Source organism: Vidua chalybeata, chromosome Z (assembly GCF_026979565.1).
Source record: "Vidua chalybeata isolate OUT-0048 chromosome Z, bVidCha1 merged haplotype, whole genome shotgun sequence".
In the NCBI taxonomy this organism is placed as follows: Eukaryota; Metazoa; Chordata; class Aves; order Passeriformes; family Viduidae; genus Vidua; species Vidua chalybeata.
In genome coordinates, this window is record NC_071570.1 from 67,312,218 (window position 1) to 67,339,585 (window position 27,368).

Genomic DNA, 27,368 nt, shown 5'->3' on the forward strand with positions numbered 1-27,368 from the left:
GAGGGGGGCGCTGCGCACGGGCCCGCGCGCGCCCAGCGCGGCCCCTGCGCGGGCCGGACTTGGCAGGGACGAGCGCGGCAGAGCCGGGGCTGCGGGCACGGCGTGGGCCGGGCGGCTGCCGAGGCTGGCCGGGGTCGGCACGGCAGGGCCAGGTGCAAACCCTCTCTTTCCCTGGCTGCAGTCATCCTACCGCCTTTGCTTTGCAGTACAGCCCCAAACCGCCAAGGCAAGCGCAGGAGCTTTCAGAAAGGTCCAAATTGAGAAATCCCATCGGAAGCTCTTGCTCTTTGTCCAGTGAAAACAAAATCACTCTCATTTCTGCATAGCCGAAGTCAGGAAAAAGGTCTTAGTCTAAATAGCTTCCCTATTTGGTAGGGGTTTCAGAGTTCCTCACTTCCAAGCAGACAGGTCAAATGGGCGAAGGGGAAGTGATGAAGAGACTTGAAGACATTCTTTTGGACACACTCCAGCTCCTCAGTGTCCTTCCTGAACTGAGGGGCCCAGAACTGAACACAGCACTAGAGGTGTGGCCTCTCCAGTGCCTAATGCAGGGGGACCATCACTGCCCGACCCTGCTGCCACACCATGTCTGGCACAGAACTTTTTGCCCACATTCAGCATCTCCGACACCCTTCCTGCCCCGTCTGGCTGAGACACGGCTCCAGCGGCGGGCAGGGAGGCGGCTGCTCCGCCGGGGCTGTGTGTGGGTGAGGGCAGCTCTGCCCACGCCGCCATCTTTGGTGGGAGTGCTGGTGCCGGCTTTGCCCCCACTGATGGGTGAGGGCGAAAGGGCGGCCGGACGGGGCGGTGGTGGGTCTGTGGGGAAGGCCAGGGCCAGGGAGAGCCGGGAGGTGGCTGTGTGGAGGATGGAGGCAGCTGGGGGCTGGAGGCAGCGCACACCCGCAGAGGGAGGGATGGGCCCGCAGCATGTCCGGCTGGGGCTGTGGGAAGATGCCGGGTTTAGCGGCAGGACCCCTGTGGGATGTGGGAGAGTGGAGGAGGTGTGGGAGCAGCTGGTGTGTGTGGGAAGCTGAATCACAGGATCGGTCAGGTTGAGATTGTAATAAATGGGCCAGGATACCAGCTCCTTTTTAATGCCCTTATTGAGCGATCAGCTCTGGGTGGGGGCCCGAGGGGTTGCACACTCCGCCGCTGCTCCCTTTGGCGACACAAAGGAGGAGGTGATCAGTTCTGCTTCACAGCGGAACTGGGGCTTCCATCCTCATGGGCATACCTAAGAAAATGTCTTCTGGCTCATTGGCTAGGGTCCTCATTCTAGTCCAGTTCTACAGGTGATGGTGACCTTTAAAACCATGTTGGTGGAGTAGAGGGACTTCCTGCCAGTAGGTCCAGTCACTTAGTTCTTCAAATTTTGGGCTGGCTCGTCGTTTCTAGGGTCTTGCATTGGATTTTCTTGAGCTTTTCTTAATTTGCATATTCCCGGGAGTGTTTCCAGCTGCCATTTTGGGGCGCAGCAGAGGCAATACCCGAGGGATTCAGTAAGGGTACAGGTAAGGGGGGGGTACAATCAGGGTGCATGTAAGGGAGTTAACAGTGGGGGTACAACAAGGGTTTAACAGTTATCAACATAGTTAGCTTATTACAACTTTAAGTGCATTAACAGCTCTAACCACATTAACTTATGAACTTGTTCATAACAAGATCACCCTCAGGCAAGGCAGAGACCCTTGGAGCAAGTGACAGAGGAACACAGCCAGGTGAGTTTGGGATGTCTCCAGAGGGGGAAACTCCATGCTTTCCTGGTGTCAGGAAGATCCACAAACGCTAGGGTTTACGTCTGAAAAGGCGACAGATGAGTCCCTTCAACTTTATTCGAATAAAGGGAGAAAAGTCAACCGGGGCACACAACTGTGGGGTTTTCTCTCTCGGGGTTTCGGAGGGCGCAGCCTCCTTTTATCCTAAACTCCAGGCTGCATGTTTTCCTCTGCCTTTCCTCTTTGCCTGCGGTACAGCCATCCCGAATCGCCTACCGCATATCCACCCTCGAACCTCCTGTTCTACCCCAAAGTTCCGAAGCTCAGGCATGTGCAGACCCACTTGTCTATCTCAGGAGCCAAACTGTCTGAGCTCTGCAACAAACCTGCTGCCCAAAGTCAGTAGAGACATTAAGACCCTATTAATGTCTCTACCATTCAATTATTTGTAATCAATATCAACCATTCAATTATTAGTAAAGATGTTAGCACACACCTTTCCTCTTAATCCCTCCTTATTGCGGTTTGGAGTCCCGGGGGTCCGTCTGGCCCCCGGGGCAACAGCCGCCGTAGGTGTCCCGGATAGCACTGTGCTGATGAGGCACAGCCTGTCTGGGCCCCTGGCTAGCTCCGAGCCGCTGGCTACTTTAGCGAGCACTTGTGGAGTGATTTCAGCTCTTAGTGCTTTCAGCTCTGTGCTCGCAAAGTGCCTCAGCAGAGGTAGGGATGGAGAGAGGTGAAGGCTGTGTGGAGTTCTGCGGAGATGTCTTTATTGGCAGCTTCTGCAAAGGGTTCCAGTGACAGCTCTTCTGCTGAACAGGGCAAAGGTATGGGTTTAAATGGGCTATTGGGAGATCGGGATTTGTTCAGTGGCTGGGGTCAAGGAGAATACGACCTATAGCCTTACAGAGAGATAACAGGGGTCTGATGTGCAGAAGAGGGGCAGCTCTGGTCCACTCATCATGACTGCATTTCTTATCTTAGGCTAGTGACCGCCATGGAGGCCTTGCAGGGCCTCTGACTGCTACACCTCCTCTTTTTACTTCTCAATTTGTCTTCACAAACCCTAGCTATTATTAACCCTTTTTCACAACATGGACCATTTGAAACACCCTCTGCCAACTTTTCCATGTCTCGTCCCTGCATCAGATATGGCAAGTAAATACAGATAATAAAGTAGATAATTACAGTTCATATTAACCCATTAGTCACTAGAAGTCCTTGTCCATGGCTACTGATAGTCGAGGTCTCCCTTGCTTTTGTTCCAGCTGAGATGCCCAAATCTTTGGGCCTTTCAAGACCTTGACTCGAGTGTGATGGGTCCATCTGTGTTCAGGTCTCCTGGCTTCTCTCCCTGAAATCCCAGTTGGATGTTATGAACAGCAAAGTCCAAAGGCAGCGACTGTGCTAACTGGGCTTCCTGTCAAAGAGATTTCACAAGACATGGCATACTGGTCACATACTGGTTTAAATATAGATCTTCTCCTCTCTGCCACCTTGAAAATGAACAAGGTAAGAACCTCAAACAATTCAAAGGGAAATAATTGAATATTCCCATGGCTTTGGCTCTCATTCTTGCCAAAGCTAAAGCAAAAGCTGTACCCATGGCATCTTCGTTTCTGTCACCAGCTTCAAAGGGTGTTTATTCCTCCATTCATCCTTTCTACTTGACCTGAATTCTCAGGGTGCCAGGGGGTATGGAGGTCCCACTGAAACCTCAAAGCAGCCATAATCCCTTGAAGGATCCCCCTGTAAAACGAGTTCCCCCATGCAAGTCCACTGCCTTCACAATCCCATATTCAGAAACCATTTGTTAACTGATTGTTATCAATAATTTATGTAATTATTTGCTTTCGCTATTATTTGCTTTAGTAAATTATTTTGATATAGTACAATTTGTAATCTCTTTTTAACTGCTTTTGATCCAGTGTAATTTGTCAGCCTTTTATGGTTAATACCCTAATCCCTGTGTAGATTGTATATTTTAGTGTGATATATATTATAGTTTATGCTTTCACAAAATATTGAAAGAGAGGCTATGTAATGTGTATTATAACTTTTGCAGAAGTAATTTAGCTGTGAAATAAGAACTAATGCCTTTATTGTTGTAACTAACTGACAAGTAGTGAAATAGCTAATGTTGATTGGAAGTACTTCTAAAAATGGCTAGAACGTCTTGTATGATAAGATAATTTTGAAAAGAACCAAGCAAGTAACACCAAAAGAGCAAGGAGGAATCTACCACTGACCCTTTGGCTATCAGTAATTCTAACCACAGACCAGGGGGCCTCATGAGGAAATAAAATACAAGCCTTTCTGTGGGATGTGCCCATGGGGAAGACAGTGTGGGAATGCCATGGGAACCTACAGTCGTTTAGCATAAGGCATTTCCCCAGGGTCCTCTGCACCCCAGTGCAAATGAGCACATGCCCATCACCTGTCAGTTTGTGGTTGTCATCTCCCCAAGTTCTGGAAAGTTCCCTGTTCTCGTTGTTCCTAATGGTTCCCTCTGTAAACCACTCCTTCCCTTTTCCCTCATTGGCCCAGTTTATGTTACCCCATCCCTGTTCCTCCCTTACACCCTCTTCCCATTGGATCATTTGTTACTTCTAGTTACTCCTTCCCTCCCCAGTTATAGACTCTGGCCTCTCCTTCTCTGGGGCTCTCGGAGTCTGCTTTCCCTGAGTGTGGTTGTCTCCCTGCTCCTATTTCTGCATCCCTACTCCTTTGATCAATCCTCAGTGAACCCACTCGGATTCCAGCAGCTCAAGAGTCCTTCCGTCTTCCTGGTGGGGATTTTAATTACGCTATCCAGGCACCCGTTGACCAGCTAACTGAGGGTTACCCTGTGGGACTCCGTCTGGGGTAGCCCATAACTCTCAAAATCACATCTGCATTGTGGCATGTAGTCTAAGAAGATGAGGTCAGGGGTTGAGCTAAGATAAAGAATTCCCTGGAATATGTATACTCAAAGGAATGTTTGAATATGCATAATTTTCATGAATATGTATTTGACTAACGCAATGAAAAAGTATATAAGAGTTGTTATAGTTAACTGTGTGCATGTGTGTGGATATTCTCAGTTCAGTCAGAGAGAAAAGAGAATTCTCCCAGGCCTAGCCTGGGAAAGTTAGGAGAAGGAATGAAAACAATCATTATCTCTCTTTCTGTTCATGTTGTTTATAGATATGTTCTACCACAGTGTGCTATTCATGGTGCACCAATGGTGTGAAAGGTTTTCACTTTGAGAGCAATCATATTTCACCTTAGCGATCTTGGTTATAAAAGAGGAATGATACTTGTTAATAAAGATTATTCTTTGCCTTCTGAAGATGGGGTCTCTTCATTTCCATCCCTGCCTCACCAGCGACACATGTGGCTATGCACCCAGTGCTGTTACTTTTGCTTTATCCCTTATTACACCTTTAAAAATTTTAAAGAGTGAGCCTCGTTTCTCACACTGATCAAATAGTTGCTGAGGCTGCTAGAAACTCCTCTGGCCACCCTGCCAGCCAGCATACCTCTACCAGAGAACATCTAAGCCCTCTTGCCCAGGGCATCTCAGTAAAATACACAACATCCCTGGAAAGGACATAGAGCCCAAGGTCATTTCCCTGCTTTGCAATCTCCTTTGTAGTCTGGCTATTAATTTTAGCCAGACACCCCTCATTAGCTCGTTTTGCTAAAACAAAAAGACCCAAGGCAGTACATCTTGAAGAATGTCTCTGCCAATCCTCAAAAGTCCCAATGACTCACCCCATGGAGCTCTCCCAACACCCTTTGCAAGGGTCAAAACTCCTGGCATCCACTGTTTACTGCCCTCTGTTAATCAGTTCTCCTTCTTGCTTGTGCCTCACTACCTTTAATATCTCCAACCCCTCTGGTGGAAAAGACAGCAACAGCATCACCACCTCCCCCTCCCCTTGGCAACAGCTGGGTCACCGGGAGCAAAGGGAGGATCCCAGAAACCCCTGGCAGAAGCCTGCTTTCTAAACATCACCACCGAGCAGTTGATTACCTGTTGTTTCTTCTGAAAACCCTGCCTGATATCCCTTAACTGCTCTTATTTCTACCTCTTTAGGCACATTCACCACCATAAACAAGACAGTAATTGAGCTTTCAGGAGGGAACATTTTTTTCCTGCAAGTTAACCTAAACTTCACTCCCTCCCAGCTTTCCTCCCAGCTTTCCAAATGCCTGTAAAACCCATGCACATACTTGGAATCTGTAAACGTTCTACCACCAAGCTAACTTGAGTTTGGAATTCCAGCTTAAGTCAGTGCTGCTGCTAAGAGAAGGAAAATGGTTCCATGACAGTTGTCTTTTTAAATTTGCGGTGTAATTTAATGTTTCTCTTAAAAGATATCTCACAGGATACCCATATGTGCTGTTTCAATAACTCACTTAGAAATAATCTTTATACTATTTTGCATACGATGAAGGGCACTTCCAAGCTGAGGTGCTTGTGAAATGCTGAGATTTGGCAAAGCAGTGTACCAGCTTCATCTACAAAAGGCAATGGCCTTGTTGCTTTCAGTAGAACTGCTCAATTAAAGCAGGTAGGAACTGGAAGGTTCAGTTCATAACCCCTAGTTTGACTGTCAATGCCATTAGAGGCTTAAATGGAACAAGTCAGGTTTTACTGATACGGTCTGCACTTCATTCACTTCTGGTTTCATTCAGTCTAGAGGCTGGCACAGCACCAGTGGCTGTGGGAGAAGGATGCAGGTCACGTCTAGTGAAGATCTGATTGGTTCCATGTTTCATCTCCAGCCGCTCCATTTGTGTTGGAAACCTTTTGAGGATACACTTGTAATTGTGCTCAATAATATTTTGGGGAACTACAGGAAATACTGTTCAGACATGAGAAAAGCCTTTTTTGATGTTGAGGATGATCAAGCACTAGAGGGGCTGCCCAGAGCCATGGCTGAGTTTCTGTGCCTGGAGGTGCTCAGGCTGCCTGGACAGGGCCCTTGGCAGGCCCTGGACTGGACCTGCTTTGGCTGAGTCTGCTTCATGCAGGAGCACGGGGCAGGTGACCTCCTGTCCTCCCTTGCAGCCCCAGCTGTTCTGTGATTCTCTAGTCCAGAGCTTTTCAGACTGGATTGAGTTAGGAGCAGGTTGTCTTGAAAAATGTTGGCATCTCTCCTGGTAGACAGCAAAACTCTTGGAATGGGTCTTTGCAAGCCCTGGCTCCAAGTTGCTTTTCAGTTCTGTAGGTTTTGTGAGCTAAGTACAGAGCTCATTTATTTCCAGGGTGTTGCTGCCCTCAGCTTTGACTGGCTTTGTGTGTAGATTCAATAGGAACAGTTGTGCAGTGAACTGGTGCCACATCCACACTGTCTCATTTTTTTCCAAAGTCTAACCTGGTTCATTTTTGTTAATGCAGAAAAGCAGAGAGTGAACCTGGATGAAGATTTTTTTGCAAAGAGGGTGATAAGGTACAGTGCTTCCATTTTAATATCACAGAGCAGTGGATATTTTCCCCATGAACTTTCTGCTTGCACTGCAGGTCCTGCTGGTGTCTTTTACTGCTAGTGTTGGACCAGAATGTGTGAGTCAGCACAGGCTGGCACAAACTCCCTGTTAGAACACAAGGAATAGATTTATTTCCACTACCTTGCTACTTGTGGGATCCCCAAAGCAACACCTGGGCAGTTGTGTAGTATTAGAGATGTGGGCACCCTTAAACTCAGCCTGTGCCAGAGGATCACTGGCTTGTCAAGGGTTATTCCCAGCTGCAAGGTCACTTGAATGATTTACAGTCCTCCTTACCAGTCTTCCACTTTTAATCCATTCCTCCCAACAAATATTTTTCAAAATCTTTCTGGTTCCATGATCTTCTCTGTTTTGGGCATTTTGTTACCGTGATGGGTTAGCATGTTAAAATCCACAAATCAAATTGACCGCGTGGATGTGTATTTGATGGTTTTTTAATAGTGTTCTTTAATGTTCAGGGAGAACTTGGAGAAGGTGGGAATCTGTACGCTTCAGCCACCATGTCTGGAATTGGCAATAAACGGACGGCTGGAGAGCCTGGCCCTTCTGCACCTCCAGAAAAGAAGGCAGGGGTTGAAGATTCGGGCACTACTGTGGAGACCATTAAACTTGGTGGTGTTTCTTCAGCGGTATGTCTTCCTTGCATACCCCCACTCCACCTTTTGGTTTTTTTCATCTGGAGGCAGAAATGTCTCTGGGGTCAGGTTGAGTCTTTCTGTGACCTGGCCTGTGTGCCATGTGCCTGTGCCCAGGAGGAGCTGGACATCCGGACCCTGCAGACCAAGAACCGGAAGCTCGTGGAGATGCTTGACCAGCGCCAGGCCATCGAAGATGAGCTGCGGGAGCACATTGAGAAGCTGGAGCGTCGGCAGGCCACTGACGATGCCTCTCTGCTGATCATCAACCGCTACTGGAATCAGGTTGGTAACAGCTTTTGTTACTTCATATGCAGTTTTCTTGTCTCCCCTGAACCACTGCAGTCCTTTTGTTCACATCCATTCTTTATCTTGTCTGGCCTTGCCTGTCCCATCATTCAGTTTGATGAAAATATCCGCATCATCCTTAAACGCTTCGACCTGGACCAAAGTCTTGGAGACCTGTTGTCTGAAAGAAAAGCACTGGTGGTGCCAGAACCTGAACCAGACTCTGACAGTAACCAGGAGCGCAAAGATGAGAGGAAACGAGGTGAGGCACCTGTCTGGGGACAGTGGGAAAGGTGGATTTCAGCTATGGACAATGCTGACACCCATTTCTAAAGGCTGACTGACACTTTTTTTTGTGATTGTAAAGAGCAGTGATATGCTACCTTCTGGAACACACTCACTTCTTCTCACCTCTTTATGTTCCCAGGGGAAGGACTGGAGCCAGCATTCTCCTTCCTGGCCACTCTAGCTAGCAGTACCAGTGAGGAGATAGAATCTCAGCTGCAGGAGCGTGTGGAGTCCTCCCGCCGTGCTGTTGCCCAGATTGTGACAATGTATGACAAGCTGCAGGAGAAGGTGGATGTGCTGTCTCACAAGCTGAATAGTGGAGGTATGACCAAGGTGGCAGGTATTCAAGAATGCTTATCTGCCCCCACCTTAGACCTGATCCTGCATTGTAGACATTAAGATCTAGTCCTTCTCACATGCATGTGTTTCTCAAAATGAATTTGTTTGGCTTTCCAGCCTCTTGTTATCCAAACCTTTTCTGAAGGATCATGTGCCAGAAGTGCATTGTAGCTACCTCTGTATTTGAATGCTGAGGGCTCTGCCCAGAGTATTGGGCAGCTTGTTTCCGCCAGTACTGTGTTCATGTGCCTGAGAAGTCAGAGAGCAGTTGAACCTTCTCAGCCAGCTGTCCTCAGCCTCCACATGAAATGCTTTATGCTTACAAGTAAAGAAGTGAAATCAGCATTGCAAACTGATAGTGGACTCTTTCTTTGCAGTTTAATAGAAGGTGTAGGAATAACAAGCTGCTCAGTTTCCACTGAGTGCTGAGCAAAACTGTACCCATCTCATGGTGTGGTGTGCTTAGTGTAGCAGTCAGTTTTGAATGTAGCAGAGTTCTGCAGAAAAAGCCAAATGACCAGCTTCTAAAAATTAATGCAGCAGATTCACTTCAGACTCAGATGACTGTGGAACAATCATCATTAGCTTAAGGTTAGATTTTTAATCTTTTGAAAGAAGCCTTGTGTGGATTATCAGCTCATGCTTGATGTGCCTTCTGTGTGCTCTGACCAAGTCTGGCATTGGTGTAGGGAAGTGTTGCTGTCCTTGGCTGGCAGTCATAAACTGTAGTAGCTTTGACACTGGTGCCATGTGAGCCTGTCCTCAGGTGCTTTAGTTTCACCTGTCACCCTGGTGCTGTTGTTGTCACGTGGTGTCATGGTGTGTTGGCCTGGTGTGTCACCCTGGGCCACCTGTTGCAGCAGGTTTATGCATGAACTTGGGCAGCATTGGGGTGTCCCTGGGTTCCAAGGGCATGCTCTGGGTTGCTGGCACAGAACAGCTGAAGTGATCTCTGGTGAGAGGGGATGGCCCCCAGGTCAGAAATGGGCAGCACTGTTAAACTGCAGAGCCTTTTGCTTATGGAGTGCAGGTCAAAGCTCTCTGTGGGTGGAGATCAGGCCCTCAGGAAGCATGCATGGGAGAGATAAAAGTAAACTGAAGTTAGACCCAGAAATCTCCTTTTCTGTTTTCTTATTTCTCTCTTTGCTGTTCAGGAATTAAAATCAGTCTTCATTGATTTCCATTAATTTCCTTTTCTTTGTGCACCTTTCAGATATTTCACTGATGGAAGAAGCAGTAGTGGAGCTGAATACCTACCTGTCACATGAGAATGGACGGCTGCAGGAACTGGCTGATGTTCTTCAGGAGAAGCACAGAGTCATGTCTCAGGAGGTATAAAAAGGGAAGAGAAAGAAATCTGCTTTGGGGACCTGCTTAGCATAATTTATGGTTCCCATAGATTGGAAAGCAGCTCATTTCCTTGGAGAGGCACAGGAGGAACATGGTTTGAACGTTATGAAAAAGGTTGTTGTTGTGGAGAGCTGTACATAGATTTTCCATATAAATCAGATTGATTTGCTTGTTACATCACTAAAGGAAAGGCTAGAAGCAAGTCGGTGAACTGAATGGATTTAACTTTTAAGGAAAGGGGAGAGCAGAGGAACTAGGGGCAGATGATGCTGAGGTGGCTGTGTAGATACCTGGAACAGTGGAGGTGACATCCCTGTCATTCTCAGTTACTTGGTTTCTCTGTGTTGTTTGGCAGTGTAATGTTATCAGTTACAGGATGATCCCAGTTGTTAAAGGATTCACATTATTAGCAGCATTTGTTTGAGAGATTTCAGTTCATTTAAAAATTGTCTTAATGCTGGTCTTGCCGAGCGTTAGACCTCTGAGCACTTAGGTGCTGTGTAGAGTAGATGGACATAGGGATTGAAAAGATTAAAATCAAAACAGCCTTTGAATTAGCTGAGGTGGCTGCCTCTGTGTTCTGCCAGATATTACTGGCTTCCTGCTCTTCCTCCATTTTCTGTTTTATTTTTATTGGTGTCTTGAGATTTGGCCAGTGTAAAATTCAGGACAGTTCATGGAATAGTCTGTCACCACAGCAAAAGACGAGAAGCACATGATGAATAAGAGAAATGACTCCTGGCAGCATCAGGAAAAATTGGCACTATGCAATGTGCTGGCTGAAGCACTCCTTTGATTGCAGTTCTCCAAGCTGCAAGAGAGGGTGGAGACAGCAGAATCCCGAGTGTCTGTCCTGGAGACCATGATTGACGACCTTCAGTGGGACATTGACAAGATCCGCAAGAGGGAGCAGAGGCTCAACCGCCACCTGGCTGACGTCCTGGAACGAGTAAGCACTGGCCGGGAAACCTGGGAATGGGGGTGGTGTTGGATGGGCATGTGACATCCTCTCTGGGACTTTGCTGTGTGACATCCTCTCTAGGACTTTGCTGTGTGACATCCTCTCTGGGACTTTGCTGTGTGACATCCTCTCTGGGACTTTGCTGGGAGAGCTGAGACCCTGCTGTGTACCTTCTTTGGTCTTGCATCTGCTGCATCACTCTTGTCAGTATTTCACTGGGTCTTGAGGAAATCTCTTGCATTTTTTTGCAGGTAAATTCCAAAGGCTACAAGGTGTATGGAGCTGGGAGCAGCCTCTATGGGGGAACAATCACCATTAATGCCCGCAAGGTGAGGTCAGGAGCTTGGCTGTGGGCAAGGGCAAGAATACAGCCAAGGAGAACAAGGGCCACAATTTGAACAGAATTTAGATACTTATTTTAGATCATTTTTGGATCCTGTACCACAAAGCTGGGTGACTCTTTGTCTGTGTATGAGTTTTCTACTTAAAAAACACCTGATGGAATTAGACTCGCTTGGTCAAGTTACCTGACTGCTCAGTCTGTAATTGCTGTTACTGCATGAACAGATAGTTCACTAGCTTTCTCAGGAGACACATTAACAGTAGGATTTACAAGCAGTTTATCCCAACAGTCTGAGGAGATGAATGCAGAGCTGGAAGAGAATAAAGAGCTTGCTGGGAATCGCCTTAATGAACTGGAGGAACTACGTCAGGATCTTGAGGAAGTAACAACACAGAATGAAAAGCTCAAGGTGAGACATCTGTAGCCGTGTGAGGGCGAAGGTGTTCTGTGGGACGGGCTGCCCTCAGCTTTGCAGTAGTGTGTCTGCAGAAAACCTCATTAGCAGTTCTGAGCCTGCTCTTCAGCTGTGTTACGCTTTGCACCAGGTACAATTCAGTGAGTCTGTGGCTCCGCTTGCAGCTCAGTGCGTTGGTGACACCGTGTGGCCACCGTTGGAAATTGTAATGGTTTCCTGCCCGTGTCCCGTTCTGATCTTTGAGTCCATTTTAATAACCATGTCTGGTTAAAACTGTTTTCACCTCTTTACAAGTAGTGATCCCTCCTCCACCTTCCCCACGTCCTGTGCAAGTGGAACCAGAGAACAGAAACAATCAGGGAACTTGTGTGGGGAGAGAGGCTCTTGAAAGAGTCAATGAATTTCTGTCTTTCCCACTGTGGGAGATGGCTAGATAGGAAACAGCCTATGAGTTTGTGATGTTTTAAAGGTGGTAACACAAGAAGCTGTGGCTCTGTGGTAGATAAGTATATCATGGAGAGAATAATCCAAATTTCATCGTAGTGGTCAGTGCCGGTTATAAGAAACATCTGTCTTGATAACCTAAATCCAGAGATCTGATGCTGGGAACTGTCTTGAGGCACCTCTGAATTCTGTTTATCTACATGAGTTTGTTTTGAGAGAAGTGGTCTTTAGCTTACAGCTTTTTTTTTCCCCTCCCCTAATTAGTTTTAAGCTGAATGCATGTATATATGTGTCTGTTTTTCTGCTGCTAGTCACAATCATTTGCTAACTATCTTTATAAGGAGAATTCAAAGGGGGTTTTTTAAAATTTCTCTTTCTGTCAGTCATTATGTTAAAATTTAGTAGAAATGCAGAAATTACATTAAACCAGACAGAAAGGAAAGCAGGAATATCCCTATGAAGAGGAGAATTCAGCAGTCACCTGTGTTTAATATGATGATTTGTGGTATCAAGGGCACTTGGTTATAAAGTGAGAAGAAAACTGGTGAAGAGAGATTGTTAGAAATAGGTATCTTGCAGTTCTGTCTAGTTCAGCTATTGAACTGCCTCTGAACACTTTAATAGAGAAGACATGGAAGCTGGAAGGCTGAAAATACGTTAAGAAGATAATTGGATGATCATTTGTGTTTTTGTAAGAGATGTGCATTGCAGTGTGCCAAGGTTTGGCTCTGCCCAAAGGAATCTTGAAGCTAAATGATTAGAACTTGTTGATAATAAGGTAATAACGAGGGACTAGAAACCACTAGAGCTGTTCTTCTGTGTTTGGTCCTTACATACTGGTTTTCTTTCTCAGGCCATGGATGCAGCCCAGCTTGCAGATGATCTGAAGGCCCAGCTAGAGCTGGCTCAGAAGAAGTTACATGATTTTCAGGAGGAGATTGTGGAAAACAGAGTAACTAGAGAGAAGGAGATGTTCAACTTCAAAAGGGCTGAGGTATATACCCTATGCACAATCCTTCAAGATCTGTCTGCTTTAGTGTCCTTCTCCTTGTACACTGAGCTTGCAGAGCTGAACTGTTCTTGGTATCCAGTTTCACTTTGATTTTGGCTTCATCAGGTCTTGGCTCTTTCAGATTTTGTCCCCTGATAACTGACAGTACTTGTGGCATCAGATGATCATGTTGTCTCTTGGATTATAGGGGATGAAACTATGGCTGGCATGACTTAGCCAGGTGCACATTCTCTTTGGTCCCTGAAGAAGCTGACAGAGAATGTACTGCTCCTTCACTCGGTCTCCTGTTTTTCTGCAGGAAGATATTTCTAGGTTGCGCAGGAAGCTGGAAACCACAAAGAAGCCTGACATGGTTCCCAACTGTGATGAGATCCTGATGGAGGAAATCAAGGATTACAAGGTGAGTATCTGTGTCCATCACAGATACTGTGATTCCCTTTTTACTTTAGTCAGAAGGTGTGTAGGCGCACTTTCAGTGTCTGACATCTCTCGTCTGTACTCTGGCACTGGAGAAACCACATTGTCCTTCTGAGGAATGGAAGTACCTACATGTTGAGACATCTCTGAGCACAGCAGCTGGCCTGCAGGGCCCCTCAGAGCTCTGTGTGTCTGTGTGTGTGTGTGTGTGTGTTGTAGGCCCGCTTGACGTGCCCGTGCTGCAACATGCGCAAGAAGGACGCAGTGCTCACCAAGTGCTTCCACGTCTTCTGCTTCGAGTGTGTGAAGACGCGCTACGACACGCGGCAGCGCAAGTGCCCCAAGTGCAATGCAGCCTTTGGGGCCAACGACTTCCACAGGATCTACATCGGCTGAGGCCCTCTCAGAGCCCCTGCTGGTGCTGAGCCAGCCTCCTTCCCTCCCTCTCAGCTGCTGCTGCCTGAGCTGCAGTGTCTTCTGGGAGGAGCCTTCAGGGTCTCAAAAGAAACACACTCTGGATCTTGCTTCCTTTCTTGGCCCTGTCCCTTTGGTCTTGCCCTCAGTTTTTGTGTGCTCTTTGTGCCTGAGAGGAAATGTCTCATCCCTTGCTTTCACACTGCCAAGGCGGGAACATGCAGCTGAAGTGCTGCCTTGGTGGGATGGAAGCTGAGCTGCCGCAGAGATTAGTGAGAGCTTTATTTGAGGGCTCTGCTTTGGATGCTAATTAAGTCCCATCAAGGAATGGCACTGCTCCTGAGAGGGAAGAGTTTCCCAATTAACAGGCCCAATAGAGACCAAGGAAATTAATCTGTAGACTCAGTGGAGCAATTCCTTAGGTACCTGTGCACCTTCCTGAGTCAGGTGTACTAGGAAACCCTACCCCAAACAAACACATCTAAATATCCCCAAGAGGAGAGAGATCTTGGAGACCCTTAGAAAATAGCATTCCACTGATGAGCCCTGGTTGATGTGCTCACCTTCCCCTAGGCTGAAGCATTGCTGTCATTGTCCTTCTCAGAAAAGGACTTTTAGTGGTTCCTTTGCTGCAGCCTTACCATGAAGATTAACCTTGTTATGTACAAATTCTTATTAAAGCTGTTCTTTGGTTTATTTTTCTGGTTCTCCTGCCTCTGGTACTGTCTGCTCTCCCATCCTTTGTCCAGTTCTTGGAAACATTTCTCACAAGCTTTAAATTTCTACAGTAGAGACACTTGGTCTCTTCCTTCCTCTCCTTTCAAAATATGCTCAGCTAGAACAACTTTTGTCCCTTTGGCTCTATCCTCAGTAGCTTATTCCTGGCACAACAGGAGGGCCAGGATGCTGCATTATTTCTGCAGCCATTTTGTCATGACTTCTGGGAATTTTGGCAGGGATGTGGTGTGGCTTAGAGTCTCAGTGCTCCATGTGCTTGGAGCATTTGAAGCCTGTTCCTAAAATCAAAACAGGAAGTTGATTTGTGACATTTCTTCCTAGGGTGTAGTGTTTCCCCTGTAAACTTAATTTGTGTGGAAGGTGCACCTCTCAGAGGTTTGTCTCATGGGTGTCCCTTCCCTGAAGCATGGAATCTCCTGCCTTCCTCCATCCCCTCCCTGCAGGAAATACCAGATACAAAGTAAAAGGAGTTCATCACAGGCTCTGACCTATTAATTATCTTGGTGAAAACATTCAGAATATATGAGTAAAGCCTTGTAAATTATGAGGAATCCTGAAAAGTGAGAAGGAACACTGCATCCTGCCTTTCCAAGGGGAACCTGGGCTGCTGAGAGTTCCTGCCATGGTGTAAGAGCTGTTAGAAGGAATGAGAGTAGAACCCTCTCCCCTTTCCCTGGAAATTGCTCCTGGGATTACAGGTTCTGGCAGCAAGTTGGCTAAGGAATGATGTGGTAATGCTGCTGGTAGATTTTGAGGTACAGATGCTTCTTCATGACGCCAGGACCTGGCTCATGAATAAGCTGTCTGCATCTTCAAATAGCTTTCCTACAGCAGCAGGAGTTCCTTTTACAGCTGTGAACAGCAGCCTGAACTTTGCAGCCCCAGCAGAGCTGCAAAGCCCCTCTGTCCATCCCCAGTCACTCTTGTATCACCTTTCTACTGAAATGAGCTTTGTGTGAACTCTGCCCAGGTTGGCATCCCTCTGCTCCTGGCAGGAAATGGATACTTCAAACAATTTGTATTAGTTTCACGGAGGAGTTTTGGAAACTCCTGTTCTCCCTTAGCAAGAAAAAAGTCTTAGTTTTGTTTTAAAATAAAAGCTTATTTCAAGCTCATTTCTGAAATAACTGAGTTTCTCTGTGCTTTTAATTAAACCAGCGAGAAACAGAATGTATGGAAATAATTACAATTTACTAGTAAGTATAAGGGGTAAAAAAAGTAAACTGGTGATGGTATTCTTTATGAAAACATTCTCTAAATTCAGTGTCTTAGACAAGAAAGAAAAAAACTCATCTCCAGTCTCCCGTGCACCTGCTGTCACAGCAGATCCCCCCCCTCTGCCACAGTCTGCAGGCATTGATGTGCCTGTGACACTCCCTTTCCCACAGAAACCCACAGCAATCTCTTGTCCCCAGGGGATCAGGCTGGAGCAGTGGCTAAGCAAGAAACTAGTATGTCTCTGTTGGGCAGCAGTAAGTTGAGTCTTTCCTGAAAAGGCATAGTTGGTGATGCACTAATTCAAAGCAATCCGTATTTTGCATTTGACATGGGAGAAGCTCCTCAGACAACCACCAGAAATAATGCTTGCTTAATAGTAGTTATTAGATGATTTACAGTTTTCCATTCATATTTTTGCTTTTAGATTAAGTCTGATTTGTTGAAGGATTTGGTGTTTGGAGCAAAATATTTTTGCTTAAGATATGATTAACATTTAAATTTTTTTTTTTTTAATAATATGTTTCTGGGCTCGTGTGTAGAGATAAGGACATAAAAGCCTTGATAAAAATACTTACAAAATTGGCCTGAAATACTTCTTTCCTAGTGTTTTAATGAAAAGAGCAATATTCATGTGTTCTAAACAAGTCATGTTGGAGGTTGTGAGGTACCAGATGCTACACAAAGAAAAAGCTCTTTCTAGGAAATGATTCTCTGAAGGACAGAGGGAGGGGAAGGGAAGGCAACAAAAGTAACCTCAGTGCCTTGCCCATCATGTTTGTCAGGAATGTGGGGACATCCCAGATCTGTTACACCTATGAAGGTGCAGGCCTGTGGATCCCACTTCTCTGTTTTATGTCCTAATTTCTCTTCCCCATGTTCCTGCATTGGAAGGAGCAGACACACAAAATCAGAGAACAAGCCCTGAGCAGGGAACAAACAGCTCTTGAGGCTAATTAGTCTGGGTCTCACTGTGATCAGCTTTTAGTGCTGATGCACAGCTTTTCATATACAAGGGCTTTTCAAAGGTTACAGATGCAAATAGGTAGAACGTCTTCCTCAATTCGCCGGCAGCCTTTGAACTACACCTAACAAGAACACGCCGGGCAACATTTCTGCAGGTGGCAGGAGATACAGGGAGGGGAAAAATTACTTTGGTGACTTATCTGGGAGACCAGCGTTAAGAGACAGTGTTACAAACTTTCTTTTTCTCTGTAATACTGGATGTGTTGGGAAATGGTTTTTAGAAATTGGTAGAAAACGTATTTAAAAAACACAGTCAGTTGCGTTGATGCAGTGTTTATTCAGATGCTGAACAGCTTACACTTTCTTCCCCTCATCACCCAGAAGGGAGAGAGCTCCATTCAGTACATTGCTGCTGAAATCACAATTCTCATTCTTCATCCACAGTGACTCCTTTTGGTGACTCTTTTTGGTTTTGATGGGACCTTGGTATCTGAATAAATCATGGTCCAGAGCCCCTTTAGTCACCTCATCTGTGAGAAAGGACCTTATTGTCATCTTAAGACAGAGAATATTAAGGGAGTAGTTTCACACTGGCAAATATTTCACTTTTTGAGGTAAATACTGATTTACAACAGTGCCCTCTCTCCCTTCTCATCCTTGTCCTATACCACTGTGAATCCATCCCTTCAGCTGTCAGTGCAGTGTTTGCACGGCTTCTCTCTGGGAGGGAGTGGAAGCCCAGCCTAGGCTCACAGGCAGACAGAAGTGGTAGTTTGGTTTTTGCCAAGTTATTTTAAGCTGTGTGAGTTCCTTCACCACAGCCTCAGAGCAGCCACACCTCCGTTTGTGCTGACAGAGCTGAGGAATGGCGTGTGGTGGGTTTGCCACCAGGAATTTGTCTTGTGAGCCTGTGCCAGGAGGGAAGGGACTGCCAACACAGAACAGCACCTGCCGTAAAGAGGCATCCGTGAGGAGCCTTCACATGAACAGAGACTAGACCCACACAGAACACAACAAAAATGTGCCAACAAAGGGACATACTGCCAATGAACAGTTTAAACCTTTTTTTGGTATATTTTTCTTTTTTTTTTAATTAATGCACAGAAAGGGCTAAAAAAGTGGAATCTCACTGTATTGTCAGGTGAAGAAATGAGGAACTCTCATTGGGATGCTCCTTGTCTCTCCAGTCCCTTGGAAATGGCTGGTGTTTTCTGGGAGAATAAGAAACTTGCTGTGAAAGGAAGAGAACTCAGAAGGGTGGCAGTGGCTGTGGGCTGCTGCAATTCTGCTCTCCTGAAGAGCTTATTGCCTGGTTTATTTTTGCACCCCTTTCTGGCATTACAAAAGTGTGTTACAAATTTTACAGAGGAAGGGGAGAAAGGGAGAAAAGGGGAAGGGCAGAGGTATGCTGGCCTAGGGCTCTGCAGTTCTGTTTGTCCGTGCATACTCTTCCAGCTCTGATTTCCTGTCCATGGCAAGTTGCAGCTCCTGCTTGATGATTTCAATCTGCTTCTCCAGCTCTGTCAGCTCTTGCAGCACCGAGGTCCTCGCAGTGTTGAGGGACTCTGCTTTCCCATTGGTGGTTAAGGAAGGTGGAGTCTCTCTCTTCCCCTGTGGCAGGGGGATGTCCTGGTGCTGATGGATTGTCACCTCATTTTGCCCCTCATCAGTGCAGATGTATTTTTTTCGGCAGTTGCCCAGGTTGGCTGTGTTCCACACTGCATGCTGGCTGTTCCCCCCATGGACCCTGAACAGAGAGAGGAGAGTTAATACCACATCAGAGCCTGCTCTTGTGTGTGCAGACCTCCCCTGTGAGCCATCCTACTGCAAAAATATAAGACTGCTGTTACATGTTGCATAGAAATATTATTCCTTTATTCCTGGAATTATGTTTTCTTGCAAAGCACAAATCATTAATGTACATGACCAAATTTTTGTGATTTAACCATAGCAGAGGCTAGAACAGAACCCTGAGTGTCTTCTTCCCAAAACTTTTTTTCAGTTATGAAATTACTCAGCTGCAAGTCAGGAAAATCTGAGTCCTTCAAAGCCTCTGAAAGCTTTTGTGGTTGCAATGTGCAAGTTTATTACTGTGTTAGTCCTTCACGTCTTACTACTCTGTCCTGGCTTGGGCATTTGTTCTCACGGAGAAGGAAAGAGACTCCCTAGAGCTGCTGTGGAGAGCTGGAGGGGGAAGCTTTGTCCTTTAGTCTTGAAGTCTTGTTGGGGAGCTGCTTGTGCTCTGGGGGATGGACACCAACGATGTTTATCCAAGCCTTGCAGGTTCATTCCTGAGCTTCCTGACACACTACATAGACTTAGGGGCTGTCAAATTGGGGCACAAATTCCCATCTGGGAATTTTTCAAATGCTTCAATTTTTTTTCCTGCAGAAATATTTTCATAATCTATTGATTCTAGAGAATATTTTCCTTCTCTCTGGGGGACTTCCCTTTGCTGCCCTCCCAGATCAGGCCAATTCCCAGGGTTCCTTCCCAAAGTGAGGAGCAACCCATGGCCTCCACTCTCCAGCTGGAACAGAAGGAAGCACAGAGTTTGCTGTTGTGGGAGAGGAACTTCTCTTTCCTGCCTGCTTTCCCTTTGAGACAGGTTGGCGTGTGTTCATTTGATAAAGGGCGGTTTAATCTCTGAAGGAGTGGTGTTTCAAACTGCTCCATCCTCAAGCTCTTCTGTGGCTATCCTTGGACAAAAGGCCTCTTGGTGGGAGCTCCCAGTGGCAGGTTAAGGAAGGAGATGGATATTTCAGGGTCGTGACTGCTGAAAGCAATTGGTTTAAGGGGTGGCTCCTTTTCTCACCTGCCTGCAAAGTGGGAACTTAGAAAGTGGAAATTTTGTTCAAGGAGGTGGCAACTGGGGATGTTCTCCAAGAGATGTGCTGGAAGAGAGGCAGAAGGGGAGGTTTCAGGCAGGAGAAGCAGCCCTTGCCTGGATCATGCTCCAGAGAGCTCAGAGAATCCCAGTAGGGATGTGTATGTTGACTTGTTTATTTTTTTACAGATCAGCTATTTTCTCATATTTCAAAATAAAAGATAGGACGACTCTCAAGTCTAGGCAGTTGACTTTAAAAAAAAGCAGAGTCCACAGTTAGCACTCCAGTTTCACCAAGTCAATAAAACCATTTACAATTGGGCTACTGATGCTGAGCAGCTTTTGTAGTTTTTGATGACCTTAAAAACCCAACAGATTTTCCTCCATGAGGGTACCAGCACTAGCACGATGCCAATTTTTTTCACCTCTTTTCTGTGTCTTTGGTGCTTTTAGGAGTTCCTCAGTGCCCAGCAGGAATGAAAGGACCTGTGATAATGTGATTTGAGAGCTCTGTGTTGTGCCTTGCCACATGAGTGTTCATGATAAGCTGGACACCCCACTCGTGCGTCTGTCGAGTTAAATTCATCCCAATTCTGTGCAAACAGCAGCCCTGAGATGCTGAGAAGAGCACGGACAGTGGGTGGGTGTGCATGCACACACCCGGGGCTGACTGCTGTGTGGGCAGAAGGTTTTGGACTGCTGTACATCTTCACTCTCCCAAGTTGGAAGATTATTTGCACAGATCTTTTTGTAAGCCATTGCCTGGGGGGCCTATGCACCATCTCTTCCTGTTTCACCCAGCAAGGAGAGTGCAGCAGGAGGAAACATTTGCAGCACTCATGGCCTCTCCTGCTGCTCACAGATCAAAAGCCAGGAGTGGTTGTGTGCAAGGAGGTTCCATACATGGTGTTCTTTGATAAGATGAAGGAATGAACAGAGGAGATAAATTACAAGCATTTTTAGACACTTGCATGTATAAAGGCAGCTTAGGAACTTAGAGATGCTTACTCCTTTATATTTGCTGCCTTTAGCAGAGGAATATCAAAGAAACACAGCATATATTGATATCTGTAGGTTTGAGTCAGGCCAACCATCCAGTAACATTCTGAAAAACCTTTTGTATTCTATACTCTGTGCCTGAACTTCTCTGTAGAAAAGCAGTGCTGCTGTCTGTGTCCTTACAAAGTGCACCAGTAGAGCTGCTGAGGACATGCACCATTCCATGCAATGCCTTGTGTTCCTGGAAACTGTACATCCCATTGTCTCCTCTGCAGAAGACACAGCTATGAAAACAAGGCCATGTTGTTACCTACTTTTTTCTCCCACAGGACTTGTTAGACACAATATTTTTTCAAAGGACTGCATTTGCCCCTCCTCAGCTTTCTTATTTCTCATTCTACAAAAGAAGAGAGCTGAAGGAATTTTCAGACATGTGAATGCCTGATCTGTCTTTCTCTCTAAAGGCTCTGCCTCTTGGAGCCCTGGTTACCTGCCAGTGCTTTGGCACAGGAGTCATTGATTCCCTGAACTTCACTCCCTAAACACAAGGGCAGTGGACTTCAACTGCAAAGCCTCTCTTTGGAATGGGAGGATTTTTATTAGCTGTATGCAAAATCATGAAAGAACAAGATTGCTAGATTTAATACTAGAAAAAATAAATTTCTGCCTCCCTCATTTGTCACTTCTATCTTGTTTCCTTTTTTTTCTTTTTTTTTAATTCTATTACCTTTGGGGTGTATTAGATTCATAACTATATATCCAAACAGAAGGTATTTAATTTCAAAGTAATTTTTATAGTTTGTGTTTTAATGCATGGAGAACTTCCTACCTCTTTTCTACTCGTTTTTTCTTAGGCTGATGTTTTTCCTCAATAAATGAACTGTTCAGAGCACGATGTAATCTCTAGAGGAAAAAGAGGGACATAAGTTAGTAAAAGTAAGATTAAAAATGGCTCCACAAATAGGTAAACAATTTGGGCTTTGTCTGATGGATTTCAGCATAAATTATTTACATATTGAAGGATACAGGCAATTGTCTGTGCTTTGTCATTACAACAGTTTTATTTTCCTGTATGTTCTCAAAGAAGGGCAAGCTGAAAGTCTGAGTAATAGTTTGGGAACAGTCCTTGGTGTTAAATTAGTTTTAAAATATTTCTCCCACTGTGCTGCTTTAAAACAATGGATGTTCTTCCCTTTTGTGCCTTTTGCTGTAAAGTAACTTCATCCTTTAGAGCAAACATCCAGAGCAATTCTGTCCCATTAGTTTCTCTAGAATAATGAGGGAGGTTACCCATCATTTCCTGCATGCCTCACAGGTTTGGAAACCTGTAACGGTGAGATAAAATGTTCTGGTTTGCCAGTTCAGGATAACAACACTGTTGCTTCCGTCATCCAAAATTTAAATAATTTCCTCTGTGCTTCCCATTCTATCCCTAGGTCAGCCTCTTCAAGCTCCAGGAGCCACTGTCACCATTCAAATGCCAACTGTCAGTGCTCTCAGACCATATTATACCTTGTTCTTGTCCAGGCTTTCTTAGTCAGCTACACAACTTTCATAGGGTCTCTTCAGAACACATACCTGACTGGTATGGAGCCAGTACTTCATCTTGGATTTCTTCTTGATTCGTGGCAGGACCAGTCTGTACACGATGTGTTCCCCAATGGTGGTGAGAATGGACAAACCAAAGCCAATGCACAGCATCACGAAGAGCCCTGAGAAATGCTTTATCCCCATCTGTAGTGTCTGTGGATAAAATCAAAAGGGAAGGTTAATGCAGGAGGTTGTTAGTGTGCTGAAGCAGATGCTTTGTTTTCTCATGTGGAAATGTGGTCTGACTGAATACACAGTGGTGAAATAATGCAGGATAGTATGGATACAGCTCACAGCAAAGTCTTTCTGTGCTGCTTGGTGTTCAGTCAGAGCAAAGGATTTGTCATGGGAAGAGAATCAGCCAAACACCAGGGAATTTGAGCCATTCCCCTAATGAGGTGGAATGTTAAACATGTACAGGAATACGGTGTTTGCAGTGTCTTTGCATTTGTAAAAGCAAGTACTGCTTGATAGAATGTAGTCAATGAACTGTAAACTTCCCCTTTTTGTACTTTAGCCTTGATGGAGGGTCATGGAGAAAATGTGAAATAAGTAGCACAAACATGGCACCCCTCCACTCCCTACATTAACAGGACTGAAACTGTGTTTCTTAGGAACTCTGACTGCAACTATGGAAAACAGGACCACTCCCACCTTTTTCTGCCAACCCACCCTTTTAATGTAGGATGGGAAGCCTTTAATTTGTCTTATTGGCATTAATCATGTTTGAACACCAAGAAACTGTGTAGAGCAGAAGTCTGTACCACAGATACCTGTACTGCAACATGTGGGTGAGGTATGCATGTAGTACCTTTATTCTCAGGCCTCCATAACTAAGTTTATAAATAACTAAAATCCCTTGTGAAAAATTACTGCCCACAGATTGCTATGGAAATATTTGTAGGAATACAAAATCCAGTTGTGTCTTTCTATTAAACAATGTTACTCACCAAGTAAATGAAAAAAAAAAAAAAAAAAAAAAAGAAAAAAAGGAGCAGAGTTTGGGAAGGGCTGTGTGTCACCTGCAACGCTGCTACCCGGGACCTATTGTGTTCCTTGTGTTCATTTGCTCCATGGGTGGGGGTGGGCATTGTGCTTTATTATGACTATTTCTATAAGTTGGAAAAAGAAACTGGAATTAGTCAAAAGATACATCACAGAATATTTGTGAAGTCTTGTTCTAAGGTAATTTTAAGCCACAGAGTTTGTAACCGATGAGTCCACTGAAGCTGAGCGAAGCTGAGGGCTTGGAAGTCCGACTGTGTACTTTTGTTGGGTGACTGTGAGCTGTATTTCTCTCTTCTGGTTTGCATATTTGATTTCTGGTTTGCATACTTCTGGTCTGAAGAACACAATGGTATGAGATTATCATGGCTTTTTTACAAGAACAGAGCTTCAGCAATCTACTAGAGTGAGAACTTTCCCATGCTGGCACTGGCAATGGACCCTTGTTTTGGGGATACTCTGCCAAAATCAACCTCTTTGTCCCGAAGCACACTGAGGAGAACTTTCGGGACTAGAATTTTTGTACCAGTGAATAAACACTTCAAGGATGTTGAAGGGTCTAATGGAGGTGTGCAAGCAATTTCTAAAGAAACTGCAGCCTGGAAATCATAAAAAAGCCATAGCGAAATGGCTCTGGGGTAGAAGTGTGTCAGAATTTTGGCACAAGGGTTTTTCTAATATGGAAACTGCATCAATTCAACCTCAAGGCAAAACTTGCCTCTCCACATCACAGTTTCTTATTGAACTGCTGTCCCATACTTTGTCCTTTAGGGGCATAGGAAGGTGACACAGAGATTACAGATGGTAACACTTTACACTTGTAAAGCACCAATGTCTTTGACTGTAGGTCTGACAGTGAAGCCCAACTTTTAGCCTAGGAAGAATAAAATAAGAATGAAGTCTTTTTCTCAGAGGTCTCAGAGCTAAGGCCTCAGTATCTTTGAATTTGGCTCATCTGCTAAATATCTGTAAGAAGTAGAAAACCTGCTATCCCAAATAGCTGAACATACTGATTAAAGGTGCTTTTGCCAATTCTCCAGGAAGCTCTAATGCAAATCACTCCCTTCCAAGAAAGGGTGTTCAAAGGCAAGTATACAACAACTTAGAGATGCAGAGCTAACAGTAAACATAAGAACAAACAGAACAATAATGAAAAGGTTATGTGTTTGCTCAGTCATCTGATGAATACACTTATCTACCAATTCTCCTGGGCTCGAGCTGTTGGATGTCACAGAGAGTAACAGCCTGTGGGTGGTTCTTACAATGGGAACTAGGTTTAATGTAAAATCATAAAACCCTAACCATTCAAAACAATAATAAAAAGCCCTATTGCAGTGGGGGTTCCTGAATGCCTGGAGTCAGTGTTTCATGCCACTCCAGCACTGCTGCAGAAAGTACACTTGGCCAGCTCCTTACATGAAAAATAACTCACTCGTCTTCAGCAAAGCCTCTCTGATTTATGCTAATGAGGGTCTGGCTCCCTGTCCTGTCAGCTCTGCAGAATTGTTTTCTACCTTCCCTGGAAGCAAGTGAAAGAAATTCCAGCACTGTCATCCCACATGAGTTTTTCACCTGTAATGGATGGCTTTTGAAATTGTCTCAAACAAGACATCTTTTTCTAACAAAGGAAGTGCCAAAACAAAGCATCAATAATATTTCATCTAGCAATGAAGAAGGTAATACATTGGAAGAGCTGCGTGATAGCAGCTGCACAGTAGCAGGAAATTTTTGAGACTAAATAAAGGGGAAAAACAAGGTAGGGGAGAAATAATTAACTCAGTGTGGAGTGTATGCAGTGGTTATACATAGCAGTATCAGCACATTTACAAAACAGTGTAAAATGGCTGTTTATCAGCTGTCCATAATTACTGTAGAGACACCTTAAATAGCAAAAGAGGCATCTAATAGAGGCATCTCTCATTTTCAGCCTCTAATAGAGGCTCCTCTCATTAGAGGATCAAGCTCTAATACTTATTTTGTGACTCTTTTATGTATTTTTTGGTGCATACATAAAATATATGTGGAAAGAGCGGGAAAAAAGTTGTTTCTCTGCAATACTGCTTTCCTCTGCTCAAGGGGTAGGGGGCAGGGGAGTGGGTGCGTGGGTTGGGGGTGGTAACAGAAAACAAACTGATGGATTTCTCTACTTCAATATCTTATTTTTGTTTCCTTTTTTTTTTTTTTTTTTTAAGGAATAAAAGTCCACCATGTAGTGTATTCTGTATTAAGCCAGGATAAAAATGAAGTCCTTGCTCCAAGTTTGTAATCATAAATCCAGGAAGTAGCAACCTGCTTTTTAGGAGAATGAACTCAGTGACAGCCATGTAATAGTTCTGGAGCAGTAAGTAGTGTAGTCAATCCTGTGGTAATTACTGCTAATGGGTGCTAAACACAACAGTTGCAACAGCCTCCAAGTTGTTTCCCACTGGCAAATTGGGAAATTGGCATTTTCTAGACACCAACAAATACAAGAGAAGATATGTGCTTTTTTAACAATACATCCTTGAATTTTATTTATCAACCCATGTATACAATTGCTATCTGAATACTTCCTGTTGTTTCCACTCCAGTTATATGCCTTATTGTTTTTTTTTTAACCTTGAACAGAAGCAAAGGGATGCAGAGAAGCCAGTCTGACATTTGTGTTCACTTTGGAGCAGGCAGTAGAGACAAAAACAGCACTTAATGATTTCAGCATTTTTTTTCAGAGGAAGAACTCCTGTTTTACACCCTACTACAGGAGATTGTAAATGCTTTACTCTCCCTGGCTGCACTGAGTAAGTCATCAAATATTCCTGTGGTCCAACTTTGACTAATTAGAAGCTTGTAAAGATTCTTGTGGATAATCTGCAAGTTGGCAGAACAGCACAGACACTGGTTCTACACACTGCTGAACCCAAATACTAAATATGGATATCATGTGTGTGTTAGCTATAATGATAAGCTGTATTTTCTTGATTGCATTTTCCCTGTAAGGATTTTAAAAAGGTTTGCTGATGTTTGGAAGTTCAGTTTTGCAGCACCTGTGCTGAGAAGGAATTAGTAGGGATAAATGGATATGAAGGGCAGAATTCTAAACTCATTTACACAATTCAGTAGGCTTGCAAAATCCTACTGATGCTGATGCTTTTATTTAGTCAGCTAAGTGTTACTAAAACGTGTCCCCCTCTCCATATTGTGGCATTTCTTGTAGCTGCAGAGAGACTTATTTTTAGACTTGATCTTCATTCTTATGTATTTCAGTGCTCTCAAGAAGTAGCAGCTTAAAAATAATACATATTTAATCTCTTCAGGGGGATTATCCTTAGCAAAGACTAATGACCATGGCTTTAGTGTTTCAAGTGACAAATTTCAAGAAACTGTAAATATTGTCTCACACTGGCAAGACAAGTTCCTTTCCCTGCTTGTTGTGAGGGCTTTTGCACAGAGCTGGAAAAACACTGTTTTGTAATAAATGTTTTATTTTCTACTCATCAATTTTCCAAGCTTTGTCAGTACCTCTTCAGACAGTCACCTTTTTCTTTTGTTTGTTTTCGGTTTCAATGGATGAATCTGAATCTTTTACTCATTTGCAGGACACATCTTCTCCTGACTCTGTTGACAGAGTTGATACTCATTCACTCCCTTCTGCAGGACTGTGTGCAAAGTATTTCTTTTCCACAGTGAAAATCCAGAAGCCACTGTCTCTTCCCACACTGAGATGACCCCTTGTCAATGCGACATCTGTCACTTTGTGAGACCCTTTTTGGTAACATTCCCAGTTCCTCCTATGGGCAGGGGGCACCTCTCCCACCCAGACAGCATATGTGCAGACTGAGAAAAGTGTCTTGGTACAGCAGAACCTTTTTTCCCTGTTCTTTGTGTTTATTTTTCATGCTCTGGGAACAGGGTGCTGTGAAAGGTGACTA

The 27,368-nt window shown here is 44.8% G+C and overlaps 2 protein-coding genes across 4 annotated transcripts in view; one reads left to right on the top strand and one right to left on the bottom strand.

Annotated features, from left to right (window-relative positions):
- Window positions 1-85: 85 nt before the first annotated feature.
- LOC128782029 (E3 ubiquitin-protein ligase BRE1A-like) lies at window positions 86-15,973 on the top strand. 2 transcript variants are annotated; one of them, XM_053932106.1, is made up of 15 exons: window positions 86-1,511; window positions 1,663-1,718; window positions 3,052-3,227; window positions 7,105-7,156; window positions 7,673-7,843; window positions 7,967-8,134; window positions 8,252-8,399; window positions 8,565-8,747; window positions 9,978-10,096; window positions 10,917-11,063; window positions 11,327-11,404; window positions 11,708-11,827; window positions 13,131-13,271; window positions 13,588-13,689; window positions 13,926-15,973. In XM_053932106.1, the coding sequence occupies exons 5-15, from the start codon at window positions 7,715-7,717 to the stop codon at window positions 14,100-14,102; spliced, it is 1,512 nt and encodes a 503-aa protein (XP_053788081.1). In that variant the 5' UTR covers window positions 86-1,511; window positions 1,663-1,718; window positions 3,052-3,227; window positions 7,105-7,156; window positions 7,673-7,714; the 3' UTR covers window positions 14,103-15,973. The 2 variants fall into 2 exon arrangements, with proteins under 2 accessions (XP_053788081.1, XP_053788080.1); XM_053932105.1 differs by having other exon boundaries at window positions 86-777; window positions 2,984-3,227.
- A 1,383-nt stretch (window positions 15,974-17,356) lies between these two features.
- The window catches only part of GRIN3A (glutamate ionotropic receptor NMDA type subunit 3A), a 66,373-nt gene continuing 56,361 nt past the window's right edge, over window positions 17,357-27,368 (bottom strand). For both annotated transcript variants that reach the window (XM_053932466.1, XM_053932467.1), the window contains 3 exons: window positions 22,444-22,608; window positions 21,695-21,768; window positions 17,357-18,786 (listed from right to left, as the gene is read on the bottom strand). In XM_053932466.1, the coding sequence (XP_053788441.1) occupies window positions 18,453-18,786; window positions 21,695-21,768; window positions 22,444-22,608 (573 nt within the window). In that variant the 3' untranslated portion in view covers window positions 17,357-18,452. The remainder of the gene's footprint in view (window positions 18,787-21,694; window positions 21,769-22,443; window positions 22,609-27,368) is intronic.

Coding starts and splice junctions, on each gene's coding strand:
- LOC128782029 (XM_053932106.1), top strand. CDS start 7,715: ATGTCTGGAATTGGCAATAAACGGACGGCTGGAGAGCCTGGCCCTTCT. Junction 8,135..8,251: donor TCAACCGCTACTGGAATCAG/GTTGGTAACAGC, acceptor CCCATCATTCAG/TTTGATGAAAATATCCGCAT. Junction 8,400..8,564: donor CAAAGATGAGAGGAAACGAG/GTGAGGCACCTG, acceptor TTATGTTCCCAG/GGGAAGGACTGGAGCCAGCA.